The 24,764-nt window shown below is 36.9% G+C and overlaps 1 protein-coding gene and 2 long non-coding RNA genes across 3 annotated transcripts; all 3 read left to right on the top strand.

Moving 5' to 3' along the window:
- Positions 1-11,546: 11,546 nt before the first annotated feature.
- Positions 11,547-16,824, top strand: LOC120359236. Its single transcript, XM_039456046.1, has 4 exons — positions 11,547-12,888; positions 12,961-14,079; positions 14,147-15,393; positions 16,369-16,824. The coding sequence occupies exons 1-4, from the start codon at positions 11,547-11,549 to the stop codon at positions 16,822-16,824; spliced, it is 4,164 nt and encodes a 1,387-aa protein (XP_039311980.1).
- Positions 16,825-18,606: 1,782 nt separating this feature from the next.
- LOC105202964 lies at positions 18,607-19,855 on the top strand. The gene is made up of 3 exons (XR_005576032.1): positions 18,607-18,810; positions 19,134-19,257; positions 19,776-19,855. It is a non-coding gene; the product is annotated as an uncharacterized LOC105202964 (long non-coding RNA).
- A 3,342-nt stretch (positions 19,856-23,197) lies between these two features.
- LOC120359196 lies at positions 23,198-24,247 on the top strand. The gene is made up of 2 exons (XR_005576031.1): positions 23,198-23,350; positions 23,557-24,247. It is a non-coding gene; the product is annotated as an uncharacterized LOC120359196 (long non-coding RNA).
- Positions 24,248-24,764: the final 517 nt, after the last annotated feature.

Genomic DNA, 24,764 nt, shown 5'->3' with positions numbered 1-24,764 from the left:
CAAATGAATGTCATCACGAATGTTTCTTGCGGTAATTATTCGTCTTTCTAATGCATAACGAACAATGGCTCGATCTTGTCTATTTGTCGTTAATCGAGAACGACCACTACCTTCACGTCTCGTGTAATTTCTCGTGTCTTGATATCTTAACCAAGCTCTACTCACTACGGACACGGATGCACCAATATCTTGCGCCACATAACGCATACCAAAACCTTGTTGCAAAAGCGCAATTATGCGTGCAACTCGTACGGCCGATAAATGTCTACGCGGCATTTTGAAAATTCCGTGTCGCTTATCACACTGCGAGAATCGCCGGCGTACTAAACAAAATTTTATTGTATTGAGCATGCAATGTTTACATATGGTCATCTTTGTCTAAAAAGAGATTTTTTTTAGATTAAGACGACTATATGTTTACAGTCGTCTTGTCTAAAAAGAAAATCTCTTTTTAGACAAAGATGACCATATGTAAACATTGCATGCTCAATACAACAAAATTTTGATTAATATAATAATATAATCTAATTAAATTAAAATAATTAATTGTGTGGCTAAATTATAACAAAAAGATAATCTAACTAATGACTCAAGCGCGCAAACCTCATATCCCCCACAGCGTTATCTATAGCTATAATACGAGGTGTGTTCAAAAAGTATCGCGAATTTTGTGTTTTTTCAAAAATTATTTATTTATTCATGAATATCTATTTTGTCCCCTTCAAAGTAATACCCATGAGATATTATACACTTGTGCCAACGGTTTTTCCAATCTTCGAAGCACTTCAAAAAATCATTTTTCTTTATCTTGGTCAGCTCCTCTTTCGATGCCGTCTTTATCTCGTCAAGCGTAGCGTAACGTCGTCCTTCCATGGGCCTCTTCAGTTTAGGGAACAAGAAAAAGTCACAGGGGGCCAGATCTGGGGAATACGGTGGCTGCGGCATCATTAGTGTGTTGTTTTTGGCCAAAAAGTCGCGCACAAGCAACGATGTGTGAGCAGGGGCGTTATCGTGGTGCAAAAGCCAATTTTTGTTCTTCCACAAATCCGGGCGTTTCTGGCGGATTGCTTCGCGCAAATTGCGCATAACTTGCAGGTAATATTCCTTATTGACCGTTCTACCCTGTGGCAAGAACTCATGATGCACCACGCCCCTGCAATCGAAGAAAACTGTCAGCAAAACTTTCACATTTGACCGAACTTGGCGCGCTTTTTTCGGTCTTGGTTCGTGCGGCAGCTTCCATTGAGATGATTGAGCTTTGGTTTCCACGTCATAACCATAAACCCACGATTCGTCACCAGTTATGACCCTCTGGAGCAAATTTGGGTCGTCGCGGACAGAGTCCAACATCTCATTAGCAATGTTCATGCGATGCTGTTTTTGGTCGCAATTGAGCAATTTTGGTACGAATTTCGCGGCGACCCGTCTCATGCCCAAATCATTGATAAAAATCGAATGGCACGAGCCAATCGATATGTTTAGGTCCTCAGCAACTTCTCTAACGGTGATTCGACGATTGGCCAATACCATTTTCTCCACTTCATTAATTTTTTCGTCTGTTGTTGAAGTGCTCGGGCGTCCGGCACGCTCTTCGTCGTTCACATCTTCTCGGCCTTCTGAGAACATTTTGTACCACCGATAAACGTTGCTTCGGTCCAAGGTAGCTTCTCCGTATGCCACAGTCAACATTCGGAATGCATCCGCGCACTTAATTTCGTTTTTCACACAAAATTTGATACAGGTTCTTTGATCCATTTTTTTGAATAGGTAAAAATCGAAGACGATCCAAAACACGTGCAAGCAAAGCAGCTGTCAACAATTAAGTGAACATTCAAAATGGCCGAGCTTGTCGGCATAAGTGAGAGACATGAGTACCAACATAACGCCACAAAAAGATCGAAATTCGAATATACGTAACCCGCGAAAATTCAAAATTCGCGATACTTTTTGAACACACCTCGTACTGCTATCTCAGTTGTAAACCAACGCGCATGCGCAAGTGCGGGGCATCTCTGGCACCACTGATTTAATCTTGAACATAAATTAAAATTATAATTCAAATTGAATCTTTTTTAACAAAAATGAAAAAGGATACAAGAGATTATTTTTTGTAAATTAAACATTTATTACGTTTACATTATTGTATTCTGTTTTAATAAATATAATTCTTTTTTTTATGTTTAATACGTATTACATGTAACAATATGTAAATAATATTAAGAATAACAATAAAAATAAAATAAATTGAAATAATTTATTTATTTAATTTCTTGCAATATTATTTAAATATCATATAAACATCACAGAAATATTGTGAAATATCACAATAATATTACTATAAAATATCACAGTAATATTACTGTGATGCGTTTTCGCGGACATTTTGATATTACTGTGATATCACAGTAATATTTCGTGATATTTCTGCAATATTTCATTTGTAATATTGCAATGTAAAAATGATATTGCTATGATATCACTGCAATATTACGTGCTATGTGGGAATATATGGATCATCAAAAATAATATATATTATATTTGTAAATTAAGTTTATGCAATATAACTAAAAAATATTGCTATTTATTTATAAATATATTTTTTTACAATTCCTTTTTTATATAATTAAATTTTTACAGTAAAAGTTATACTATAAAAGCAGGTAGAAACCTTTTTCACGACCGCTTGATAGTTGCGATGACAGATTCGAGCCTCTAAAGGTGAATTTCGGAACGCTACCTAAACTTCCGCGTATTATCCATACATAATCGCTGTGCGTGAAAAGATTCACGTGAACTCTCTATGAGTGAAAAATGAAAAAATGAAAAGTGAAAAGTGAAAGGTGAAAAGTTCCACGTGAAATTACATGATTGACCCCCCAGGACACAAATGCTAGTAATTTTATCTTTGTCTAACACTTGGTAAACAAGAAAGATAAAATCATGCAGTCCAAGATGGCGACGCTATGGGTCTAGTTCTTCCATTGGACAAACACGGCAGAACGCGGAACATTTTTCGTGACCAACTTTTTTCTCCCCAGCCTATGCAGTTCCCTCTCCTTAGGGCCACTTTCACCAACGTCGATTAACTTAATCGCTGATTAGTCTATCGGAATTGACCAATCGGATTTGTCGTTTTTACTTAACGACAAATACGATTGGTCAATTCCGATAGACTAATCAGCGATTAAGTTAATCGGCGTTGGTGCAAGTGGCCCTTAAGGGCCTCGCACATGAAATGCATAACATAACATAAGCACAACATAAGACCGACGGACCAATGAAAATGTTATGTAACTCAATATGGCGACTTTATACTGGATGCTCATTGGTCTATCGGTCTTATGTTGTGCTTATGTTATGTTATGCATTTTATGTGCGAGGCCCTTTAATCTTCCTTCATGCTGTCAACGATCACCGCAGCATTCAGTCATGAACATAAAAATAATCAAGAAAGAAACGTGGTCCCTAAAATCGGTACCCCAGGCATCAATGCAACGCACTATACATACATACATCAAAACAGTGTAAAAAAGAATAAAAAAGCTACCCAACGATACCACTAATTATTTTATTTGTGTGTGTATCAGCACATGTACATATACTATATGTATATACGTTAAGTACACAGCCAAAAGTACTATTTTGCATTCTATTATAAGAATTAATATGTGACAGTCGAAACAACAAATCATTATATTATTAACATCCTTTCTGAAAAAATGTATTGCATCGATTCTCGAATTATCGAATTTATTGTTGTCGCTTTTCCGAAGTGCTGATTGGTTCTATCGCTGCTAACTTCGTGATCGGCTGTCATAGCGGAGATCGTGTTAACAGTAATAGACATAATAAAAGTTATTGAGATATGATAATCTCGTGTGCTTGGAAGTTGATGACTTGTATATAATATTTGTTTTTAATACAAAAATGCAATCATATCACGTGCTAAGTATAAACGTTATTGTATATTAAATAATTATAAACTAAATAATTATAACATGTTTAAATTTTAAATTTTGTGTAGATTTTGGTTATATAAAAAACATATGAGAGTTGTACATATGGGTATCAATTACAAGAATGTGATATTAACGTATACTACTATTAATGATAATTTTAGAGACATTTATCCTATCAGGAAACAATATTTTTTAAATATTTAAAAGACATTATAATGAAGAATATATATATATATATATATATATAAACATTTAAAAAACATTGTCTATTCATAGGGTATTAATAAATCAAATCATATTCTATTTTTATTTATTCATAATCTGTCATCAAGGACGTGATCTGTTATTTGTCATCGTAAACTGTATTATTCTTAATCATGAACGTATAATTTTTGAAATTCTTATTATTTATGTTTAGTTATATGTAAACATGAAATTAAATAAATGGCGCGCGCTTAGCGCGCACTTGTGTTGTTCTAGTATTATTAAAACGGAATAAATTTTTATATTTATTATAAATAAACAAAATATTAATAAAAATGTTTACAAAATATTATTATAAATATTTATTTTTTATTTATCATAAATATTTACCTAAATATTTTTGTAAATATTTATTCTTCATTTACCATAAATATTTTGGAAAATATTTAATAAATATTTTAACAATATTTTAGATAAAGATTTTTATAATTTTTTTTCATCATATATATAAAATACTTATAAAATATTTCTATAATATTTATAAAAAATATTTATGATAAATGTTTATTAATATTTATCATATGTATTGTGTGTTATCTGGGTTATTGTCTATTATAAAACCAGAATCAAATAAATTATTTTTCATTAATTTGATTAGATAAGGAACATCAGCAAATAATAAAATTTGAAGTGCTTCGTTTGCCGGATGGATAAAAAAATATTTTATTGTTAGGTTTTCGTCCCCTGTAGACATTTCAAGTCCAATATTTAAATTTTTCCACATGACATATTTGACGCTCCCATACCATTTGTTACAGCCACAACGATATAATTTATTTCATATAAAATTTTTATAATATTAAATAAAATTGACTTTGTCATTTGTTGAGAGAATTGATAAAATATTAGCTGTTTCCAATTGCCAAAAATACTTCTAGCCATAACAAATTGGCATGATTTATGTGGACTACATCTTTTACTCTCTGCGTTCTAAGTCAACCTTATCAGCAATATACATCTCATCAAAGGTTAATACTGTTAATTTATTAGTAATTGATAAATTTTCTCCTTTTTTTTATTATTGCCAAAACATTTTGTAAAATGCCTGGTTTTACATTAAAATTTGACTCCAATTTCTAAATGTATTATCACAGAGAAGAGGTATTTTCATAACATCGCGGAAGTATTTATATGCTCATCCGCCCTTTGACTTTAAAGCTATTGCAGATGAAATGTCTTCTGCTATGCAATTAACTCTAGTATGTGTTGGATTTATCAATCTCTTCACTTGACCTGCGGTAAAAACCGTATTAAGTATAATACAAAAGTTTGAAGCGTTAGAAGTTGGAAGCAATATTCCATTAGAAAATTCAAATTTGTTCTAAACGTTGTGTTAATCTTAAATAATATTCATATTGATATGGAAAAGAACATTGCATTAATGTGTTAGCCGTGAATCATATGAAATTTATCCCCTATCATATTGTTGTACTCGACAAGACGAGCACACAAAACACTCGCGAAGGGAAGAACAAACGCGCGACACGAAATGATTAGACACTTTTTTATAAAAAAGAACACTGACTTTAATCAAATGACTTTGTACAATAAAACCGTAGCGGAATTATTCAGAATATCTCTTGACAGCTCCGCGTCCCGAAACAGAACAAAAGCTGGCCGTGTTTCTTCTGTCTGATCCATTGATCTTCCTTCGGCAAGCTTCTCAAGCTCGGCCGAACGGGTACAACAATATATTAGCGTGTTGTGTGCTATACAATATTTGTTTACTGCAAAAAGACGAATTGCAGTTACAAAATGGAATCGTCGTTGAAGAAGTTCAACAAGCAGAACCATTATAAAGATTTGAATGTATAATAGAGATATTGCAGTAATCAAACAAAATAACATATGTGCCAATTTACAAATAAAATGACGGGCTTAAAAAATGTATTAATATGTTTATATATTACTTTGATTCATAGTACTTTATTAAAATTGTAACAACCACGCTTTGCGCACGGACGGTGATCGTACGGAAACGAGGACGCGAAGGGTCGCCGAAGGAATTAGACTCAGTTCTAGGCTTACTAACTAATGGTGTTTATTGAGTAGAATTAAGCGTGATAAACAATAACATTGGTGACAGTAATAGAAAAAGAAATCCGTCTGACAGTGATCGGAACAAATATTAATAATATCGGCTACAGATAATTCAAGCGCATGGACGGACAATCGTGACAATATATTTCTCGCGGACGTGAAAGAGCGATCGCTATATACAGTCTATTTACATAGGCATCTATGTCGCGAGACATGTTTCGTGGAACGGCGTCGAGCTCGTTTCTTGGAATTTCGGCGGCCTGTTGTCGCGGTCGTGAAAATCGTTGCGTGGCGTAGCACGTGGTGCGGTACAGCGTGACGCGTGACGTGTACACGGATCCGTACGTTTCGAAGTCGATTGCGCGCGGCCCGTCGCGAGGCGGTTAATACCGCTGGTGTAATTTCCGGGTGGCACTGCCTCACGCCAAGTGCGCTTGGTGGAGGCACGGAGCATCGTACCCCCTTACGCTTGGCAGCACCAGATTCGGGATGCGATAAGGATCGCCCTGTGTCAAGTGATTTGACAGGGCCCAAGTTATCTTGAGCTCGCTGTGGCGTGTGAGGATGTCGGTTCGAATCGGTAACGGGAGAGACGAGAGTCAAGTGGCTTGACGGAGACCGAGGCGCTCGATTTTGTTCTCGACCTAGATATTTTCTGCTCGGTAGACCGGTCAGAAGCGGACAAGGAGGTTTTCGGCCGGCGACTGTCGCCTTTATATACTCGAGGATCGAGGTGAAGGAATGTGTGGCGTGTTACGGCGGAACGGTACGGAGGCAGCATCCCCGCCACTCGATCTCGAGTATTTCGGTTCGGACCACGCACGCGCGCGTGGCTGCAGACGGTGACGAAATGAGAGTGCGTGCGCGCGGAGATGCGAAGCGCGCAAATGCGTTTGCTTGCTCGGTCGAGCCTGGTAACTTTTATTAGGCGCTATGCGCCGATATTTGTTGTCTGGCGGGTGTTCGGCCGGACGGCTCGGACTGTAGGCGGTCCGGGGGGGGTTCGGAAGGTGGTTTATAATTAAAGTACTTTATAAAAATAATTTTTCATAAATTGTGTACTTTTTATATTAATATTACACTTTGAATATCACATTTATCAAAAAAAATTGAAAAAAAATTGCTGCAACTAAAAATTATAAAATAATATAGAATAATTATAAAGTTATATGGAATGTTTAGATTAACATCCCAGCAAACACAGTTGCATAACAGCAATGTTAATAGAATAAAATCGGAAGTATCACGCAATATGACATGTACGTTACGTGTAATGTCCATGTTAGTTGTAATTTTCCACTCATAAAAAAAATAATAGTTACATAACAGTTGCATCATATTTGGTATACAGGAGTCGTATTAATAATTCAGTTTTATAACAATTATATTAGGAGTACAAATTGAAAACCGCCGTTTTCCAGTAGATGGCGCCAGCGATAAATGCTGGCGCCAAACGTTAGAACAAAAATTTTAAATGTAAGGTTGGGCATCTGGCAACAATTCCTTATCATTGCAGTTGTGAATTTTTATCGGCGTTATATATTTTTTTGTGATCGAAAATGTCGAAATTTGTGCCCAATAAGCGTCATTTGCGGGAAGTTTTGCTTTTTGCCTTCAATTCGAAAAAATCTGCGGCTGAGGCGCGTCGAATGATTGTAAAAACTTATCGTGAGGCTTCCATTAGTGAAAGAACGTGTCGAGAATGGTTCCAACGCTTCAAAAGTGGTGATTTCGGCGTAGAAGACAAGGAGCGTCCCGGACAGGTGAAAAAGTTTGAAGACGCACAATTGGAAACATTACTGAATAAAGATTCATCTCAAACGCAACAGGAGCTTGCAGATTCATTGGGCGTGACTCAACAAGCTATTTCACATCGTTTGAAAACCATGGGAATGATCCAAAAGCATGGACACTGGGTGCCATACGAATTAAAGCCGAGAGACGTCGAACGGCGTTTTTTCGTGTGCGAACAGTTGCTCCAACGGCAAAAACGGAAGGGTTTTCTGCATCGTATTGTAACCGGCGATGAAAAGTGGATCCATTATGATAATCCAAAGCGAAAAAAATCGTGAGGCTATCACGGCCATGCATCAACATGGACGGCCAAGCCAAACATCCATGGCTCGAAGCTCATGCTGTGTATTTGGTGGGACCAGCTCGGCGTGATTTATTATGAGCTGTTGCAACCGGGTGAAACCATCACAGGAGCTCGCTACCGAACACAACTAATGCGTTTGAGCCGAGCATTGCAGGAAAAACGGCCACAATACGAGCAAAGACACGAAAAAGTGATGTTGCTGCACGACAACGCTCGGCCACATGTTGCTCAGGTCGTTAAAACCTATCTGGAAACATTGAAATGGGACGTCTTACCTCATCCGCCGTATTCTCCTGACATCGCCCCTTCAGATTACCACTTGTTCCGATCAATGGCACATGGCCTGGCTGAGCAGCACTTCCATTATTACGAAGAGGCCAAAAACTGAGTCGATTCGTGGATCACCGCAAAAGACGAGCAGTTTTTTCGACGCGGGATTCGCTGCCCGAAAGGTGGGAGAAAGTAGTGGCCAGCGATGGACAATACTTTCAAGAATAAGTATGTAACCATTTTTCAACAATCAATCCTCAAATTTTGACAAAAAACGGCGGTTTTCAATTTGTACTCCTAATATTACTAAAATAAAATGTTTGTTATATAAACCTAATAAATGACAGTTATATGACAGTTATATGACTATTATAAGTTGTACCGTATGGTGTTGTAATATCAACAATTCAATTTTACATAACTATAATATTGCTAGAAAGTAAAAATTCGTTATATAACGTGACACACACAAGTTATGTAACTATTATTTTCTGTGTTTGCTGGGATTATTACTTTAAGGATCTTTCTACAATAAGCTATTAGGCGGTATCATAAGTTATATTCCTATGTACGGAACATAGCAAACATAGATTAGTTTGATATATCCCGCGTTTTTGAGGATTCAAAATTTTGCTTCAGCCGTAGGGCCTTAGCAGAACGGTTGATTTATAATTGTTACGTTTTGCGGAGTAACGATTCTTTTCCTTTGCAACCAGTGGATATCCTAATTAACGGGGCCCAACAGTGGTGATCTCACCCCGATTCCAAGAATACAGTGACTCTCACATCAATAATCAGATGTCACGAATTAAGTAGTTATAAATTCACTAATCATGGGGATTGGGATGACACCGTTGCTCGACGTCGGAAACACCAAAGTAAAATTAGGGAGCTGGGAGACGCATGTGTGCACTCTTTCGGATTTGAATGCTCGGCACCCACATAGCAATAAAATGTTAAAATTTTGACATTTAATGCTTTCCGGGAGTTCAATTGTCAAATTTGCCGCCTTCTCAGGATAACAATTACCAAGAAATATAAAAAAATCGTAAAACCAAATATTGCACGTGGGCGCATTAATGAGTAAATTGGTGCACACGGCCCTTGACAGAACAAAGGAAATCATAAACAAAAAATTGTATACATAGGCGCGTTTTCCAGCGGAGCAGTTAGTCTAGTCTTGATTTCTGCTTAATCCGAATCACAGTTCCGTGGCATCTTATATATTCGAGTTCTGTGACTCTCGGATTCGCGGTCTTTAAACTCGTACGGAGCATAAGTCTAAGTCGAAAAAAGTGCCATTGTGAAACGAGACTATTTGGGACCTTCCAAACATAGTGCATCAGACGCAGAATCCCTTCGACTAGACCGGCCGTCTCCCGCAGAGTCCACCCTAGTTTGGAGGCCCGCGACTCCGAGAGACTCTCGCATTGTCTGCAATACTAATTCTACCAACACTAACACTACAATCAGCAAACAGTAAGTCCCGAATTAACCGTTTAGTTCTTATTTCGTTCTTGTTTTCCGACCACCTTTTCTTTCTGTTGCGAACGACTTTGCTATAAACATAATATATTTATCAAGTTCATTACTCTTTCCTTTTCATACTCCCTCTCTCTCTCTCTCTCCCCCTTTCTTTTCTTCTTCTTCTTCTTCTACAATATTCCACTCTTTCTTGGGATTCACTCGCTGCGTTAAGAGTTAATCTGTTTAAAATGTACACGCTTATCGGATAGTCCATGCCGGTAATTGAATGGAGGCACTTCACGCGTCTAATCGAGAGAGAGAGCCTAAAATAAAAGGATTTCCATGGAGATCGTGGTATCGAGGATAAATAAGTAGGTAGCGATCGGAGAGAGGATTAAGCAGTACAAAAAAAGTAAACGTGTGAGATCGACGCGAGCGTGCACGCTGTATGTGTCTTCGTTTTCTCTAAATTGATTGTAAAGAAAGTGGTTGGATCGTGCCTCACAAGCACATTAGTTATCGTATCGTGCCTCACAAGCACATTAGTCATCGTATCGTGCCTCACAAGCACATTAGTCATCGTATCGTGCTTCACAAGCACATATCGAAGCAATTGAGTGGAAATTGTGCCTCACAAGCACAAGGGGACTCGTCTCCTATCGTCACTTTTCTATTCACAGGTCCCGCTTTATTCATACATAAATACAGAATGAAACAAGAAGGAAAGCTAAACCGATGAATAATTTTCCAGACGAACGATTTCTTACAGATTATTAAAAAGGTTGAACCTCTTAAGCATTTTTAAATAATTATCTTGTTTATGTATGTTGCTAAGCAACCACGATTTACGCAATACGCCAATTTGTAAGTAATTCATTTCAATATTCTAATCCTTTTATTGAATTTTCACCATTATCATCGTAACTTATTAAAAGATTTAAGACAAATTTATATATTAGATAAGTTTTGAGTGTCTCGAGCCTGCAAAATGTGATTTTCAATACTACGTTTCTTTTATTTTCACTCCTTCTTTTAATTACAATTAAAAGTATTTTGCTATGTTTAGTGACTTCTGAAAACGTTATAATTCTATGTTTTTTCTTGACTAAGATTCGAGCATTATATATTATCAAATATTCATTATTATATTCGTTTATTTCAATCTGTTAATTTAAAACTATATTGTTCTTTTTGCGAATGTAAGTTTCTATACAACGTCATTAAAAATAAGAGTTATATGTATGTAAAAAATACATCCTTATTAAGTAACAATAAAGTGAATCTCTTTTCTTTTCTGAAACATTAAACTCTGCAATTAAATCATTTTAGTTATTTCAGGAAAGATGTCTTCCCATTTTGTTGTTCTTTTTCTATCGTCATAATAAATCAATTTATCTCATTTAACATTTTTGGTCCTTCGAGCCGGATAGACTGATCAACACAACAAAATGAGGCTCAGACATATTGAGAATCACATTGAGCAGCAGCTTGCACTCGCGGAAATTATATCTCACTCTTACGAAAACCTTATTAAAAATGGAACCGAAAGTATAACTCCGCAACGAGTAAAAACACGTCTTTCAATTCTTAAAGAGAATTGGGAACAGTTTTCTTTGGAACATAAAGCTATTAACCTAGCGGTCTCAGAGCTTACAGAATTGGATAAGAATGCTATAAAAGTTAATCCTTATTTTATCAAAAATCTGTTCATCTCAACACACGAATGTTATTCGGAGTCTATTGAAAAATTAAGTTTATTGCTTGAACCAGATCAAGGAAATATGCCTAGAACATCGTCTTCTCAATCTATATCGCTAACGTCTTTCATTCCGTCAACCAACACATCTACGTCGACGTCTTCCGCGACGCTTACTTGTCATCACCGGACACGGCTTCCGCGACTAGATTTGCCTAAATTTAATGGTACCCGATCTGATTGGTTAAACTTTAAAGGTTTATTTTGTTCCCTAGTATTAGATAATCCGACTTTAAGTCTAGTTGAAAAACTACAGTATTTAAAATTAAGTCTAATTGGCCCTCCTGCACTCTTGTTGAAAAACACCTCCTTAGTCGCGGAAAATTTTCAAAAAGCCTGGGACTCGCTAGTTGCTTATTATGAAAATACAAGATTATTATTGGACTCTGCTTTACAATCTTTATTCGATATTAAACGCATGACGAAGGAGTCGGCCGGTGAGTTAGAAAAATTGTATACTCATGTGACTCAAATCTATAGAACTTTAGAGACATTACAGAGACCAGTTTCTTATTGGGATGATTTCCTAGTATTTCTCGTTGTACAAAAACTTGATTCCGAATCGTTAAAACTTTGGGAACAACATCTAGGTTCACGGAAAGATCCCCCCACGTGGAAGGAGCTTTACGATTTTCTTGTTGCCCGCTTGCTTACGTTAAAAGCATGCGAGAAAAAACAAACGACGAAAAACGTCTCTTCGCCGGTTCAGAGTTTCTTACGTTCCCACTATCAAGGAAAATCAAAAAACATCACGACTCCCAATGTTAAATGCCCTATTTGTTCTGAGATCCATTATGTAGTGGCCTGTCCCACTTATTCGTTAAAGACTGTCCAACAGCGACTAGCCCTTATTTCTAAGCATAAATTGTGCTTCAACTGTTTGGGATCTCATCGGTCAGCCGAATGCTGTAACGTGAAACGTTGTCGGAAATGTGGTGCTAAACATCACACGTCAATTCATCCAGGAAAATCTCAAGATACCAAGACTATCACACCCGCATTGAAATCCAAGGACATCGATGTTGTTAAAGCTAGTTCAGATCAACCATAGCGTACGGCGTTGCACTCTGACGTTGAAGGTACCACCAATATTTCTGTTTTATTAGCAACGGCAGTAGTTAAGATTCTTTCTCACAAAGGAGAAAACTTTAATGCAAGAATACTCATCGATCAAGGATCTGAGATATCCCTTATCACGGAACGTCTTGTACAACGACTTAGGTTACCACGGAATCATTCTCGTTTACTTATTATCGGAATTGGAGAAAAACCTAATGCATCTAAAGGTCAAACTTCGTTTACACTAAAACCTTGTTACAACTCAGCCTTTAAATGTACCGTGTCTGCTCATATTTTGCCAAAGATCACTGACTTTATCCCGTCGTTGGTTGTTGAGAATCAGGGTTGGACACATTTAAAAGGATTACAGTTAGCAGATCCAAATTATCTGTCACCAGGTCCAGTAGACATACTAGTAGGAGCAGATACTTATGGAAAAATTATCGACAAAGGTCTTATTAAAGGTCCTTCGGATACTCCCATTGCGCAGCTTACAAAATTTGGATGGATAATTTCAGGACCTTCGCAATCGAATTTGAAAACAGTAAATACACGTGGTTTTCACGTCTTTGTCGAGGAAAATCTCTACAATCTTCTCCATCGGTTTTGGGAATTCGAAGAAATTCCGTCAACGAAAGTTTCAACCCTTTCCGCTGAGGAACAAGCGTGTGAAAACCATTTTAAATCTACCCACACTAGAGACAGAGATGGAAGATATATAGTGAGACTGCCCTTTAAATTATCGACTGAAAAACTTGGAGATTCTCAAACGAAAGCTGTTCGACTAGTTAAAAGATTATTTAGTCAATTTAAAACTAATAAGGATTATGCATCTGCTTATTCAGAGTTCATTGCGGAATACGAACGTCTAAATCACATGCAACTATGGTCAACACCTGATTCAGACTACTTATCCTATTATCTTCCACACCACGGGGTATGGAGAGAGCAAAGTATCACTACCAAACTACGAGTAGTGTTTAATGCTTCGAGTCCATCTTCTTCGGGATATTCACTTAATGACTTACTTCATACCGGTCCTAAACTACAAACTGATTTGTTTGATGTACTCATATATTTTCGATTATTCCGTTATGTCTTCTCCACTGACATAGAAAAGATGTTTCGTCAAGTGAAGATGCATCCTGATGATTGGAGATTTCAACGTATACAACATATACATACTCTGGCTCGATCATATGAATGAACTTCGTACTTACCAACTCACAACAGTCACATATGGATTAGCTTGTGCTCCATATCTAGCATTACGCACTTTACAACAGCTTGCAGAAGACGAAGATTCACGTTTTCCTCTAGCGATTACATCCTTAACAAAGGGACGTTATGTAGATGACATTTTTGGAGGAGCTGACTCGATTGAGCAAACTAAGGAAATCGTTACTCAACTTAACCAACTTTGCATGGCGGGCGGCTTTAACCTTCAAAAATGGTCAAGCAATCAAGTAGAAGTATTAACCGAGATCCCTGAAAAGAATCGGATTGCACATTTTGCGGTTAATATCAAAGATAACGTAGCTGTAAAGACTCTCGGTTTACATTGGATAACAACAACGGATACCTTTCAATTCACCTTTAATCTTTCAATTCCGGACGTTATTACAAAAAGAGTTATTCTATCCAACATTGCTAAGTTATTCGATCCTCTGGGGTTTCTCGCACCTGTAATTATTACTGCAAAGATTTTCATTCAACAGCTCTGGTCAAATAAATTAGGTTGGGATGATCCTTTACCAGAAGCCCTAGCATTAAAGTGGACGAATTTTGTAATGAGTCTCCAAGACACTCCTCGTCTTACGTTCCCAAGATGGATCGGATACATGTCTGATCTAAAAATTGAGTTACACGGATTTTGTGACGCGTCTCAACAAGCAGTGGCAGCGGTTGTTTACATACGAACTGAAAATCAAAATAGAGAAATAAAAACTGCGTTATTATGCTCGAAAACAAAGGTAGCTCCATTGAAAAAGTTGACGATACCTCGTTTGGAATTAACAGGAGCAGTGTTACTAACCAAGTTAGTTTCACATGTGTTAAAAGTACTAAATCTAAAAAACGTGCCTCTTCTCCTGTGGACTGATTCCACAATCACCTACACGTGGCTGAATCACCACCCTTATCGTTGGAAGGATTTTGTTCATAATCGAGTCTGTTACGTACAAGAAGTTTTGACTCAAGCAGTATGGAAATTTGTCCCAGGAGTTGAGAATCCAGCAGATCTTGCCACACGAGGTTTAACCCCCAACCAACTGTCACAGATGTCGTCATGGTGGACAGGACCACACTGGCTCACTTTATCACCTTCAAGTTGGCCCACGGTAGTTCCATCACATTCTTTCGAAAAAGGGTCCTTGGAAGAAAGACCTACTAAAGTGACCTCATATACTATCAACACTGTTCACTTGTGGGATCTAATAAACCGATACTCTAGTTTAATGAAATTGTTACGAATCACAGCAGTATGTAAGCGTGCTATATCTTGTTTTAAGAAAAAACCGGATTAGTCTCTGTCAAGCCCACTTTCAACTACGGACTTAGAAAACGCGAGGCTATTTTGGGTCAAGCTAATTCAACAATCCTATTTCAACAAATTAAACTCCTTTCAAGAGGACTTTCTTTGTCCGCTTCTGATCCACTCTTAAAATTGACTCCTTTTCTCGATTCTTCAGGACTTCTCCGAGTGGGAGGTCGTCTACAACATTCACTACTACCCTCCTCAACAAAACATCTACTAATCCTACCGAAGGAGTCGCCATTGTCAACCCTAATTATCGCCGATGCTCATTCTCGTACTCTACATGGAGGTACGCAACTCACTCTTAATTATATCCGAAATGATTATTGGATAGTAGGCGGAAGAGTTCCTGTACGTGCATTTATTTCAAATGCGTTAGATGTACTCGTTATAGACAAAAGCGAGCTCAACAGTTAATGGGACAACTTCCTGTGGAAAGAGTTACACCAACTCGCCCATTTCTTCATTCTGGTGTCGATTACGCTGGACCCTTTGTATTGAAAACGTGGAAAGGACGGAATCCTCGCACTTACAAAGCTTATATTGCTCTATTTGTTTGTCATTCTACTTCAGCAGTTCATTTGGAACTAGTTACAGATTACTCTGCCGAAACCTTTATTGCCGCATTCAAAAGATTTACTGCAAGGAGAGGAATATGTTCTACATTATCGAGTGATTGTGGTACGACGTTAAAAGGAGCCGATGCGGAACTGCAAAGACTGTTCATCAAAACCACGAATCAGAAAAATTAGCGACATTACTGGCGAACGACGGAACTCAATGGAATTTTAACCCCCCCGCAGCACCTCATTTCGGAGGAAAGTGGGAAGCAGGAGTTAAGTCCGTTAAGTACCATCTTCATCGAGTGATCAGAGATACGTCTCTTACATATGAGGAATTGTACACACTTCTTACTCAGGTGGAAGCTACAATGAATTCAAGACCTTTTAGCGCACTCTCTGAAGATCCCGAAGATCTTAACGCTTTGACTCCTGGACATTTTATCATGGGTTGTGCACCATCCTTGATTCCTGAACCATCGCTGGAAACCGTGAAATTGTCACATCTTTCGAGATGGCAACTCATCCGTCAAATGTTGGACAGTTTCTGGACTCGGTGGTCGAAAGAATGTCTCCAACGTTACTACGCACGATACAAATGGAACAAAGTAGTTCCATCCTTGACTGTTGGGAATTTAGTTCTCGTAGTTGATGAACGGTACCCACCAGCGAAATGGCCATTAGGACGCATTATTCAAACTCATGAGGGTAAAGACGGTCTAACTCGAGTTGTCACTGTACGTACTCAGACATCTATTTTAAAGAGGCCTATCGTGAAGGTGTGCCCACTACCGATAGACGTACCCACTCTGTAACGTATCAATTCGTTAAAGTTATTTAACGAAGGCGGGCGGTATGTTTAAAATGTACACGCTTATCGGATAGTCCATGCCGGTAATTGAATGGAGGCACTTCACGCGTCTAATCGAGAGAGAGAGCCTAAAACAAAAGGATTTCCATGGAGATCGTGGTATCGAGGATAAATAAGTAGGTAGCGATCGGAGAGAGGATTAAGCAGTACAAAAAAAGTAAACGTGTGAGATCGACGCGAGCGTGCACGCTGTATGTGTCTTCGTTTTCTCTAAATTGATCGTAAAGAAAGTGGTTGGATTGTGCCTCACAAGCACATTAGTTATCGTATCGTGCCTCACAAGCACATTAGTCATCGTATCGTGCTTCACAAGCACATATCGAAGCAATTGAGTGGAAATTGTGCCTCACAAGCACAAGGGGACTCGTCTCCTATCGTCACTTTTCTATTCACAGGTCCCGCTTTATTCATACATAAATACAGAATGAAACAAGAAGGAAAGCTAAACCGATGAATAATTTTCCAGACGAACGATTTCTTACAGATTATTAAAAAGGTTGAACCTCTTAAGCATTTTTAAATAATTATCTTGTTTATGTATGTTGCTAACCAACCACGATTTACGCAATACGCCAATTTGTAAGTAATTCATTTCAATATTCTAATCCTTTTATTGAATTTTCACCATTATCATCGTAACTTATTAAAAGATTTAAGACAAATTTATATATTAGATAAGTTTTGAGTGTCTCGAGCCTGCAAAATGTGATTTTCAATACTACGTTTCTTTTATTTTCACTCCTTCTTTTAATTACAATTAAAAGTATTTTGCTATGTTTAGTGACTTCTGAAAACGTTATAATTCTATGTTTTTTTCTTGACTAAGATTCGAGCATTATATATTATCAAATATTCATTATTATATTCGTTTATTTCAATCTGTTAATTTAAAACTATATTGTTCTTTTTGCGAATGTAAGTTTCTATACAACGTCATTAAAAATAAGAGTTATATGTATGTAAAAAATACATCCTTATTAAATAACAATAAAGTGAATCTCTTTTCTTTTCTGAAACATTAAACTCTGCAATTAAATCATTTTAGTTATTTCAGGAAAGATGTCTTCCCATTTTGTTGTTCTTTTTCTATCGTCATAATAAATCAATTTATCTCATTTAACATAATCCAAAGGAATTTCTTTATTTTTATTTCTTCTTTTTCTTGGGATTCACTTGCTGAATTAAGAGTTAATCCAAAAGAATTTTTTATTTTTATTTCCTCTCTTTCTTGGGATTCACTCGCTGCGTTAAGAGTTAATCCAAAAAAATTTCTTGTTTTCCTTCCTCTAGATTCAGTCAAACTTGTTAGACTTTCAATCTCTTTTTCTGGTTTCACTCGAACCCTGTTTGAGTTAACCCGAAAGAGTGTCTAAATTTTAATTAAACCTTTCGCAAAACACAGAGAGAAACGGAGTGGTTTTTTATTTTAGTGAATGACGAAAAACTCCACAAAGTCCACAAGAACAAGTCCAGAACGGCTGCGAATTAAGCGTTGTCGGAATCACAAGAATCGCCGGATCCGCCGCCTTAAAGCTATAGAAGAAGAAATTAAAAGCATTGCCGTGCAAGTCAATCTATTCTACCCGCCTATCTCATATTCGCCAGTTGCACCAGAAGAATAGCGCCTACTTCCGTTTGAGCTTCGTCCCAATTCACCTCTCAATAATTTCCCCCGCGCCGATTCGTCGGACTCTCAATTAACATATAGAATCTTCCCGGATTCTCCCGTCTCACTCTCTCCTCCTGGGCTGCGTTCAGATTCCCCACTCGGTGGGTGATCTCTGGGTGACTGGGTAAGTGGGCGGAGCTAATAAAAAGCTCCTTAGTGGTTTATAGAATCTGAACGCACTTAACGCACTGAACGCATTCAATTGAATCCACTCTCTCACCTCTCACACAAGTTAACCTCATTTCTTCATATATAATATATGTAATATAATCTAATTATTAATTTTTTTTGTCATCTTTAATCAAGCTTATGTAGATTAACAATAATCAAGTACTATGTAGATTTACAATAAACAAAAAGAGTATAATATTACAATAATATAATAAAAATTAAACTTATCTTTATTTGCAAAATAAGACCGGAATTAACTGTCGGACTGTTATTGTGACTGTTATTTGTGTTTTCTGCATTAGTCTTTAATCAAGTAAACTTTAAAAAGCAGGTTTCTTATAAGTAAACGATATTTCAATATTTGTGTGATTTTCTTAAGTAACCTAATTTAAATTTTTATTAATATATTTCAGAACGCGTATTTAGAGATGGAAAAATCGGATATTGCCTTAGATGCCGAAAGACATGAACTATATAAATCAGAAACTAATGAACCTGTTAGACTAGATGGATCATTATTGATTCGTGATAAAATCAGTAAGTATTTATAATTTGAACTCACATGTATGTATCATAGATCAGTAATATATTTTAATTTTCTGTAATTAATTCATTAAATATTATTAGAGATATTTGTATTTAATTTTATCTGTTATAAGACATAGGTATTCATAGTCGTTAAGACCATTTTATTTAAACTGCTTTCCTTTAATTAAACACAGTTGACACAAGCATCATTCTATCTTTGTTACTCATTAAATACCCAAAAAGACAGAATGATACTTGTGTTGATTGTGTTCACTAAAAGAAAAAACAGTCATAATGTCTTAAGATGCTAATACGGCTTTCTGATTGTTGACATTTTAAGTAGTATTTAAGATAGTCATGAATCGAATATGAATATAAGCAATAAGAGAACAGGATATAAGAAATTTCCAGTTATTTATTATCAATGTATAAATTATTAATAAAATAATTTGTATCACATATGTTTGTAATACTAATTTTGTGTCTGCTGTGTATGTTTATAAACTAATAAGCATAATTTATTACAGCTGATGTTGTTATGATGATTCTTAATACAATAAAAACGAGACAGTTCTTTAACGTTAATACAATTAATAAAAATTCAAGTGTTACGTCCTGCGGAGTAACAATTCTTTTCTTTCGAAATCGATGCAGCCAAGCAACCGAAAAATTGCGAAAAGATGGCTTATCTTAACCGCGCAGATACGCTAAAATTGTCCGGTCGAGTCAATACGGTTGGTCTACCCTTGACACGTGCCGATTTTGGGCGGAAGCAAGCGTTGAAACGCGGACCCCATCGACACGAAACACTTGTCGCGCAATTAATAGGTAGCGCGTGGGCAATAATAAGAGACAGTACACCTGCGGATTAAAATCCCATAGAAATCATAGGCAGAATCAGGTATAAAAGGAAGGAGCTCCGGAGCTCGCGAGCACCTTACTTACAGTCATTTACAGTCACTTACGAGCACTTACCGCACCTTTTTTCATTCTGCTCAATCGCTCATTTTTTCGTCATTCATTGTTCGCGATTCACTCCAGTTCGATCCGTCGCACATTCCGTGACATTATATGTCCGAGTTTGTAACGTTCGGATTCGTATTTATCGTACTTAAATTTGACGCGGCATTGTGAGAATTAGTCAACAAGTTTTTTGCAACTTCCGAACACTCTGAGAGCCAACCGTCGACCAGCCGTCCGCCGTTGTAAGCTGAATCCGCTCCGCCAAGCACCAAATCGTTCGCACCTTCACAAATTTCACCCAACAGTAAGCCTTAGCCGTCCATTATTTTCTTTTTTTTATTTTTACTCTTCATAAGACTACCTTCTCTCTCTAGTAAGATATTTATTATATTTTTGAAAACACTCATATACCCAATATTATTTCACCACCCTTCCTTTCCTCCCTCTATTACTCCCTTTTCACTTTCCGCAGGATACAATCGAGCTCTTTCGATTGGGTCCGCGACTCTCTTTATTTCCCGCAGGATACAATCGAACTCTCTCTCTCTTTCGATTGGGTCCGCGACTCTCTTTATTTCCCGTAGGATACAATCGAGCTCTTTCGATTGGGTCCGCGACTCTCTTTATTTCCCGCAGGATACAATCGAACTCTCTCTCTCTTACGATTGGGTCCGCGACTCTCTTTATTTCCCGTAAGATACAATCGAGCTCTTTCGATTGGGTCCGCGACTATCTTTATTTCCCTCAGGATACAATCGAGCTCTTTCGATTGAGTCCGCTACTCACTTTATTTCCCGCAGGATACAATTGAACTCTCTCTCTCTTTCGATTGGGTCCGCGACTCTCTTTATTTCCCATAGGATACAATCGAGCTCTTTTGATTGGGTCCGCGACTCTCTTTATTTCCCGCAGGATACAATCGAACTCTCTCTCTCTTTCGATTGGGTCCGCGACTCTCTTTATTTCCCGTAGGATACAATCGAGCTCTTTCGATTGGGTCCGCGACTCTCTTTATTTCCCGCAGGATACAATCGAACTCTCTCTCTCTTTCGATTGGGTCCGCGACTCTCTTTATTTCCCGTAGGATACAATCGAGCTCTTTCGATTGGGTCCGCGACTCTCTTTATTTCCCTCAGGATACAATCTAGCTCTTTCGATTGGGTCCGCGACTCTCTTTATTTCCCGCAGGATACAATCGAGCTCTTTCGATTGGGTCCGCGACTCTTTTTATTTCCCGCAGGATACAATCGAACTCTCTCTCTCTCTCTTTCGATTGGGTCCGCGACTCTCTTTATTTCCCGTAGGATACAATCGAACTCTCTCTCTCTTTCGATTGGGTCCGCGACTCTCTTTATTTCCCGTAGGATACAATCGAGCTCTTTTGATTGGGTCCGCGACTCTCTTTATTTCCCGTAGGATACAATCGAGCTCTTTCAATTGGGTCCACGATTCTCTTTATTTCCCGCAGGATACAATCGAGCTCTTTCGATTGGATCCGCATCTCTTCTTTCATTTTCTGCAGGATACAATCGCGCTCTTTGATTGAATCCGCAACTACCTTTTATTCCCTGCTGGATACAATCGAACTCTCGTTCGATTGAATTCGCAGCTTTCTTTCCTTCTTTCCTTCGGAAACGAAGAATTCCGTTCCTTTTATTAATTCAAACTTTTTCCTTTTTCTTTTCTTTTTTTTTCTTTCAAGAAGTTACAATATAGATTTTATTTTCCTTTATTAGAAAGAGAGAACGTAGCCTTAATTCTCAAATTCATTCTAGTGCATAAGCGAGTCCCTGAACATAAATCTCGAAGAGGCGTTAAGAACTGTCGGAATCATCGAAATAAGAAGTTCCGGAAGCTAGGCGCATCGTTATCGCTCTACGGAAAATTACACAATCAGCGAGGAAAAAATTCTGTTTTGTTTAACGCTTTAATTAGTTTAAGAACTTCCGGCGAACCGACCGATTCATCTCCACCAGTCTCAAATCCGTCCCCCGAATCATTGTCTCTTTATCCCTGTCGTTATCCCTCCCCCTCTTACACCCCTGGATCTCATGTAGAAACAGATTTTAAACAATCACCAGGGTCACCTTCTTCTACCTTCGATCCCTTTGCAGAGCCCTTAGCATCTCCTCGGGATTCAACCTTTTCTCCTACAGACTTTCCTCCTACACCTTCCCCCGATTTTTTTCATCGTAATCTCGATTCACCTGTTCGAAGACCCCCGGAAGATCCATACTCCCCCGCGTTAGAGTTTCCTCAAGAAAACCCGCATTCCCACTCATTATTTACTCCCGAACAAATAGAGAATATAGTAAACGAAATTATCGAAGCGGATCGAAGAGTAACCAATGAATTGGAAGAAATCTTCGACTCGCTCCAAAGCCTACCTGGATAGCTAAAAATCCCCTGATCACAATATACACCCACACACGCACATTTATATCTCGTTAAGCACAAATGTAACCAATTAGAATTTAAGTTATAATTGCATTTTCTATTAAGATCATAAGATTTTTCTTCTTTTTATTATACATGTTCTCTACTAACAAAAATGTTATTTGCAAATTAATAATTATTATTTTAGTCATCACCTATCATTGTAATTGGTTATTTCTTTTATTATGTTAAAATAAATTGTAATCCTTAATTTTAATCATTTTCGTTTATTTCAATCACCTCTAATTCCCGCTCCGATAAAATTGCACTTGGTCCGATCCCGCGTAAAAGCGATTCAATTCGTTTACGCAAAATAAGGACTACACGAATGTAAGAGTTTGAATGAGAGTCATAGGTCGTCATTCTCGACACCTGACCTACATTCTGACTCACCTGACGCATTCGACTCGTCGCACTCGCCCGGAAACATGTGTGCTCGAGATTAGGCCTGTTCCGTTCTTCCTATCTCGCTCAAATTATTTCCCTAAGTTTCTACCTGCCAATCGACCCGAGAGACCTATTTCGAGAATTCCGGACGTAACACAAGTATGTACACTTTTTAACAGACTATTAATTTTTTTTATTATTCTTGTCTATTAATGCAATCATTTTTATGTAGAGAGTTGTAACATCAATATTGTTCCTTCGGTTTCATCTGCTGCTGATAGAAGTACAGAAGAACCAATTGAACTGAACAATTTAGGTATACATTGAATTAACAGAAGTTTGATTTATTTATTGGATTGTATTCAGATCGCGCTTATGAAGCTGTTAGCGCGCTTTTTATTTTATATCTAATGAACAATAAGGATAGAATGAAAAAAAAGTGCATTAACATCTATAAGCACCTTCTAAATACAGGCAATTGTGTTCCTTTTTTATTATTGTTGTATAAATGTTTTATTGTAGACATATGTGATACACAGTCTCTTTCTTCATTGAATTTTGCACCTGTTAAGTGGACAAATTCTAATGCTGTGAGAACACTTATTTCCAAATGGAAAAACCACGAAAGTGATTTTAAAAATACTCAAATTAGAAATAATAAGGTATGGCAAATAATTGCAGAAGAGTTAAAGAAAGTAAATCCTTCGTGGAACTTTAATAGTATTCAATGCGAAAACAAATTTAAAAATGTTAGAAAATCGTATACTAAAGTAAAAAATCATAATAACCAGAGTGGAGCAGAACTGAAAACATATAAATTTTATGAAGAGATGGAGGCTGTTTTGGGTGACAAACCAATTATAAAACCTATTTCAATAGCATCAACTTTAATGAAGAGGACATGTCCGAAAGAGCGGTATCACCATATCTGACAGTGAGGAGAAAGAAAATTCATCACAATCAAAGCAGAAAAAAAGTAAAATAGCAAAAGAATTTGACAAATGGAGTGTACAACATAAAATGGAAGCAAAAGAACGAGAGGAAGCGAGAATGCAGTGGCATAAAGAAAAAATGGAAAAACAAGATAAAGCTATAGCAGTTTAGAGCAAATGGAAAAATTATTGGAAAAGCTCTAACAAGTTAAAACAGTCTATTTCTCTTTTTGTTTTGTTAAAAGGATTCGTTTATAATGTAAAAGTTTTTCTTACAAGTATTTTTTTTAATGTTTTATTGGACCATAGATTTTTTTTATAAATTTACACAGTCTATTTAGTGTTTATTTTAGTTTATATTGTAGTTTCTTGCAATATTTGGCTGTGCTTTATGAGATGTTTGTTTACGAAATACGTTTATTAATTTATATTTTATTTCTTTAATGTAAGAGGCCATATAAATAAACTTGTGTATATGTATAATATGCATAACAAAAATTATCTATTTGCATTTTATGTCTTTAAAATATCTGATAGGATAATTTTTTTATACATGTGTAATATAGTCATGCAAGTTTTCCTTGGCCCTTATTTTGGAATAGCAATTAAAACTTGTTTTCTTGATAAAGACAGCTTATGTTATATATGATATATAAGTTTATGCAGTCTATTTAGTGTTTCTTTCAGCTTAGAAATATTTAATGTAAATTTTTAGTTCTATAAGCATTAAGTATTACAAAATTATTTAGTCTTCCTCATAACATTGTTCCTATTACAATTACGTTATAATGTTTTATG

This window comes from Solenopsis invicta, chromosome 12 (assembly GCF_016802725.1).
Source record: "Solenopsis invicta isolate M01_SB chromosome 12, UNIL_Sinv_3.0, whole genome shotgun sequence".
NCBI lineage: Eukaryota > Metazoa > Arthropoda > Insecta > Hymenoptera > Formicidae > Solenopsis > Solenopsis invicta.
This window is presented reverse-complemented; position numbering and strand designations above follow the sequence as displayed.